The sequence below is a fragment of the Eucalyptus grandis genome, chromosome 5 (genome assembly GCF_016545825.1).
Source record: "Eucalyptus grandis isolate ANBG69807.140 chromosome 5, ASM1654582v1, whole genome shotgun sequence".
In the NCBI taxonomy this organism is placed as follows: domain Eukaryota; kingdom Viridiplantae; phylum Streptophyta; class Magnoliopsida; order Myrtales; family Myrtaceae; genus Eucalyptus; species Eucalyptus grandis.
Window position 1 is genome coordinate 44,787,474 of NC_052616.1, and position 6,671 is coordinate 44,794,144.

Here is a 6,671-nt window from a genome sequence, read left to right on the forward strand (position 1 = left end):
AACCATTATCCCATTGAGTAATCTCTATGTCCTCTGTTCGCCATACTTGCTTCAAAAATTTTTGTAGAGCCTGAAAATTGACGGATGGATTGGATACTATTTTACCTATCAGCATGAGTTGACACTCTTTCACTCTGTGCAGGGGCGGTGATTCATGCCAATCTTCAATTTCGTGGTCAGTCCAAAGGCGGCCCATTCGATTGCAGAGGGCAGCAAGTCGGGAGGCGTTTGCTCCGTCTTGGGCGTCCATTGACAACAAAAGCGAAGGAGTTGAGGCAATTAGATGAGGGAGTGCAACAGCAGTGATGCCATGCAAGGTGCGAAATGGAAGGGAGCGCCAGCAGAATGGACTAAAAGCATGTGCATGTCAATAAGGGTTTAGCAAGCAGAACGATGAAGGTTGGGGTCTGTTGGGTGTTTGGTGGATAGTGAAATATACAAAAAGGAACAATGCATGTCGACAGAGGTTTCAATGGAATCGAGGGTTGTGCAAGAAAAACCAAAACGGAAGAAGCGAAGTGGAATTGTAGCGGACGGAGAATGATTTCGATGGGATTGCAAATGATCGTTGTGAAGAGGGATGACGATGAAGTAAATCTGAGTCTTCAATGTCGATAATTCAGTGAAGTTGCACGATTAGGGTTAATGTGACATCCAGATTTTCGGGTCCTAATTTCAAGCGGATAAATAGGGCCGCTTTGGTTGATTGAAGCTAAGGATTGTGGAATTGGGATGCAAGTGGGCTATATTGGTAAGGAAAAGTACCAATTGGAATGACGAGGTGTTAAATGAAATTATGGGAGTCAATTTAAATTGAATCAAGAGGGATTTAAGGTTTAATTTGGAAAGAAACCCTAGCAAAATTCGTATGCCACCTCTACCCCATATTTTAGCCTACCTAAATGCTTCTAGAAGGGGCAAATTTGTCTTGGAATTGTGAGTGGAGGGCAGTGGGGTTGGCCCATGTGTGGCTGACCTAAGAGAGAGAGTGAGTGAAAAAGAAAGAGAAATTGAATTTTTCTTCCTCCCCTCTCCCCTCCGTCGACCGAACGCATCCCCATCTTCTTCTTTTTCTTCAAGACTCCATGGGAGCCGAAGACCACCAAAGACTGAGCTGTCGTCGCCGCTTCTCGCCGCCGCCGTCGCACGCCGCAAGCCACCGGAGCTGCTTCCGTGCACCCGAGCCGCCGCCGAGCTGCGGCCGCGTGCGTCCGCCCCTCTCCTCCCTCCGGTTCGAACGAGAACCAGCCAGCAGAAACAGAAGCAGCAACCATCGTCGGTTGAAGGAGCTGCAGTCACGCCGGAGCTGTCGGACCGTCGCCTGCTCGACCGCACGCCGCCGTTCACCGCCGAGCTGCCGTCCTCCCGCGCCGCTAGCTGGCCGTGTGCCGTTGGCCTGCGCCGTGCGCTGGGAGGCTGTTCGACCAGCTCAAGTTGCGGATCGGCCACCTACGGCCGCCGCCCGACCACCTCCGACCACCGTTAGCCTCGTCGGAGCTCCGCCTTGCCTTCAACCGCCCTTGGCCGCCTCAACCAGCCCCGGATCTGCCCCTTCCAGCAGCGATCAGTGAGTGCAGAAAATGGGTATTGCAGCAACTTCGAGGCCCGTTTTGGCCACCTTCCCGAGCCGGATGCTCGGCCCGCTTTGAGAAAGTCGATCCTCGCGTCGAGCCCGTCGTTTTGAGTGAGTTTTACTCACTAATGCCTTCTTAGTGCGCTAATTATACTTAAAGGTTGATTAGTGTTAATTAAGTGTAATTAGGTTGTTAGATTAGAATTGATTAGTGATTATTAGTTAATTGCTTTGTATATTAGTGATGTAATTAGTTTAATTAGATAGAGAATTGCATGTAGTATTTATTGTATGCTTCTTGGGATTTTTCCCGTCCCTTATCGGGTGTTAATTAGGCTTTTCGGGCCTAAGTGGAATTTTGGTATTTAATTATTAATTTTCGGAATTAAATTAAATAATTATTTATTTTCCGAAAATTCAACTGAGATGGCCTGGAACCGGAATATTATGCTGATGACCGTGGTGAAGTCCGTTTATTTAATCGGGCTTTATTTTGAGCTAAATTGAATTTTAATGTTAATTGTTTAATTTTCGAAATTAATTATTTAATTATTTATTTTTCGGAAATTAAGGTTGAGATGGTTAGTGACCGGAATATTATGCTGATGACCGTGGTGAAGTCCGTTTATTTAATTGGGCTTTATTTTGTGCTAAATTGAATTTTAATATTTATTAATTAATTATTTTTCGGAAATTAAGATTGAGATGGCCGACGACCGAAATCTCGTGCGATCGTCGTGGCGCAATTCGTTTATTTATTTGAGCTCTACGTTGCATGGAATTAAATAAATTGTGATGTTTTAGGGATTTACCCTAATTTGATTTGGAATTTATTGAGATTAAATGATTGATTGGTAGATGGCCGGTCGTTAGAGGAATTGTGTGAAATTCATGAAGTTGTGGTATTTAACTTGAAAATACCCGGTGTTAGCTTTGCACTTTGTAATTGGTTTGTATGACCAGTTTGAATCGATTGGATTGAGTGATTGATTGAATTGAGGTATGAGTTGGTTTATTATTGAATTATCAGCTTTGGTGAGCATTGGTTTATATATATGTATCAGCTTGGGCGAGCAATTATGATATACATATACATATATATATATATATATATATATATATATATATATATATGGCAGCTTCTGGTGAGCTAAGATCTTTTTATCAGCTTGTGCGAGCACGATCTATATATATATCAGCTTGTGCGAGCTACCATCTATATCAGCTTGTGAGAGCATTGCATCCAATTCAGCTTGTGCGAGCCGTAATTGTATTGATGGATGAATAGATGGTATGGTTTAATAGATGATATGAATTGATAGATGTGTGGATCGTATGATATCAATTGATTGACTGAATGGAAATGACCGTGAGTGGTCTTGTTGGCATATAATCGACTAAGTCGATTAGATCGATGCTTCGATCTATAATATGATTGCTTGGGTGCCTATATGATCTGTGCTAATATGCAGGTGGAATCTGAGGCCAAGGTAAGTCCTCTGACTCATGTTGTGCATAGGCAGCCCTAAGGTGTATTAGTTTACTAATCGGGTCTTAGGAGGTAGAACTTGCTGAGACGTTGTCTCAGTGGTTATTGAATAACCATTTCAAGACTTGGATGAGGAGCCTAAGGAGCATGAATCTGATGAGGAGATCCCTGTTGAGGAACCCAAAGAGGAGTACGTGGAGGAGGACCCCGAGTATGACATCGAGTACGACCCGGATGAGGACTGAAACCCTGTCCTGTCTTGTCAGACCTTGTTTGCATGTAAAAAGATGTAGTTGTGAATTTTCAGTAAGAAAAATGTATGGCCTACTTTTCTATCCCATTGCTTTATTGTTCGGGGAATTATAATGCTTCCGCATGTGCATATATAAATGAAAGGGTCGGCGATACATAGTCCTGGGATATCGCATTTTTTTTAAATCGACCAAAAGTAAGGGATGTGTGCGTGCCTGAGGGTCGGGGCGTGACAGTTAAAGATGCTGGCGACCATGAAGGTCGGAAGGAAACTCTGCATTTCGAGAGAAAAAAGAGACTTTGAACGTCGGTTATTTCATAATAGACTCTTGTCCATCTCAACTCCGAAATATTTTTTGACCAAACTCCAAAAGATTTTGGAAAGAGAATGGTTGTTGGGCCTCTTGGCAATGTAAGGATTGAAAATCGCCTCAGGCCAATGTGAGATACTGTAGGATTAACATTGTTCTTCCATTGCAATGCCTTGTTTATTTTCGCTCAAGAAGATGATATGATCGTCCAAGAAAATCTTTATCTCCATGGTGGCATAATTATTCATGTTTTAATTCCTGTATTGTTAAATGAGAGTATTTCCGTCTTTTTCCACGTTGATCAGCCGCGTCAACCTACACGGACTGACCCCAACCCGCATGCTAATTAATCATTGTTGACTTACGTCCCAAATCGGTAGTGATCAGAGTACACAAATCGATCGGCCCGATTGTTGAGTCTACAAGAAGCGGGCTGGAACTTGAATTCGAGATTTTTGTTTTTTTGGTCAAAAAAATTCGAGATTCAAACATTGGATTTTTCACACTAACTGACATGACCGATCCTTAGTGTTCTGCACAAATCGGAGGATTATGACATTAAAGAAATTCAATTTGATCGAATGGGTCTATTAGTCGGGTCAGTCTGGCACGGCCCTTTTTTTTCCCCGATCTCTGATCTGTACATGTCCAGAAAAAAAAAAAAAAAGAAGAAGAAGAAGAAGAAAAATCCACATCTGGTTTCTCTGAATCCTCCGTTGACTCTTGAGAGAAAGAGAGAGAGGAGCAGGATCGCTACCGTTCCAACCCCAGAGAGAGCTATGGCGGAAGCCATCGTCTCGAGGGTGGCTGACATTCTGGACGATTTCGCAAGGGATGGGAAGTTAGGCGTGCTTTCCGTGCTCGCGAAAATCGTTTCCGATCTCCGAAAGGTCGTTCCCGATGCGGAAAAGCGGAGCCTCGAAAGCCGTGCGATCGAAGCATGGCTTGAGGATGTCAAAGCGGCTTTCTACGATGCAGAGGACTTGCTCGAAGGGTGGAACCTTGAAATTACGCGACCACGAGAATCGCCGAGCAAAGATAAGAAGTCGAAGCAGGCGAGTCCCTTCTTGTCACCTTCATTCCGACCTACCGGACGGCTGGAGGTTATCAGGAGGAGAATGGAAAACATCACGTCTAGAGGGAGGGCTTTGGGCTTGGAGGGGTGCCCAAAGGATGTGCGAGGAAAGAGTGGATCGAGGAAGAGATTGCGGTCGGACCCTTTTGTTGAAGAGAGAGATGGTGCTAAAAGAATCGCTGCCAAAGGCGCTATTAATGTTGACCCGCGAGAGCGCGCGAAGGATGTGCAGGATGAGAGAGGACCGAGGAACGAGAAGCGGTCGGACTTCTTTGTGCACGAGGAGGAGATTATCGGGAGAGAGGATGCTAAAAGCGTAATTATGGAGTTCTTGTTAGACTCTGCAGCTGAAGAAAGAATGCCCATCCTTGCAATATGGGGTATGGATGGTATTGGAAAGACTTCTCTTGCTCGGTGTCTATACAAAGATGAGATAGCCAGCATTTTGATTTGAGGATATGGGTCTGTGTGGGTGGCATCTCTAATCTCAAAAATCGTGTAGCAAAAAATCATACAAAGTGCAATAACAGAGAGAGCATATGGCATTGAGTTGGAGGGATTGCAAAATCAACTTGAGAAACACATTCGTGGGAAAAAATATCTCCTAGTTCTTGACGATGTATGGTTACAGTTTCATGAACAATGGGCAAGCTTGAAAAGTTTACTGATGGGAGGTGCTGAAGGAAGCAAGATTCTGATGACTACATGCTTGAGGTCAATTGCAGATTTCATGAGCCCAACCAAATCTTATTCTCTTGAGGCCCTTCCAGAACGCTTGTCTCTAGACTTATTGATGAGAATGGCTTATAAGGATGAAGAAAAGACTAGAGATCCAGAGAAGTTACTTATTGGGAGGCAGATAGTCAAAGAATGTCGTGGAATTCCTTTGCTTGTACGAACAATTGGAAGTTCATTGTTCTTCAAGAAAACTAAAGCTAAGTGGTTAAATTTTAAGTGCGAGATCCTGGAACTCTCTGCAGAGTCACAAAATGATCGCGTTTGCACATATCTTAAGCTTTGTTATTGTCATCTCCCATCCCATCTGAAACAGTGCTTTGCCTTCTGTTCATTGTTTCCCAGAGATTGGATAATTGATAAACTAATGTTGATGAGTCTCTGGATAGCAGAAGGATTTATCCGGCCCATAGACAATGTAGATCAGGATATGGAAGACATTGCTCATGACTATTTCATGGATCTAGTTAGGAGGAATTTCTTTCAAGACTGCACTAAAGATGAACTTGGCAATGTGACGTCTTGTAAGATGCATGATTTTTTAAATAAGCTAGCATGTGCAGTTGCTCAAACCGAGTGTTCCCGCTACATTGGTTCAGGATGGCCGTTAATTGATGAAAGAACTCATCATTTATCAGTGGATTCAACTTTAGATCTATCACAGGGACCTCCAGCTACCGTACTCAGAGCAAAACATCAGGGGACATTCATCAAAATGGATCAAACAAAAAGCTTGAGGTGTGAGACTCTACTGGTTAAAGAAACTCTCTGAATTCATTTCTAATTTCAAGTACTTGCATAACTTGGATTGACATGATAGTGGTATTGAGAAGCTGCCAAGTTCCATTTGTGAGTTGAAGCACCTGACATATCTAGATCTCTCTTAAAATGATGGAATCATAAGGCTTCCTAATTCTGTGACAAGATTGCAAAGCTTGCAAGTACTTAATATCTGCTACAAGCTAATGGAATTGCCAAGGGATATAAGAAAATTGGTCAACCTCAGGCAACTAGAGATTAGCAATTGTAATGCACTATCTCACATGCCACGTGGGTTGGACCAGTTGACTCTTTTGCACACTAACAGATTTCCTTATGCCCAGGGATCATTCCCGTCCAAAGAATTGGGGTGGGCTAGGGGAGTTGTTGACACCTCAATTTTATTTAGGTCTATTAATTAAGTTATTTATTTTGTCTTTTTCGGAATAATGAACAAAAACCAAATAAATAGCAAAA

At 43.1% G+C, this 6,671-nt stretch overlaps 1 protein-coding gene across 1 annotated transcript; it reads left to right on the plus strand.

Moving 5' to 3' along the window:
- Positions 1-4,404: 4,404 nt before the first annotated feature.
- LOC120293935 lies at positions 4,405-6,207 on the plus strand. Its single transcript, XM_039313757.1, has 2 exons — positions 4,405-5,089; positions 5,426-6,207. The coding sequence occupies exons 1-2, from the start codon at positions 4,405-4,407 to the stop codon at positions 6,205-6,207; spliced, it is 1,467 nt and encodes a 488-aa protein (XP_039169691.1).
- The last annotated feature ends 464 nt before the right edge of the window (positions 6,208-6,671 follow it).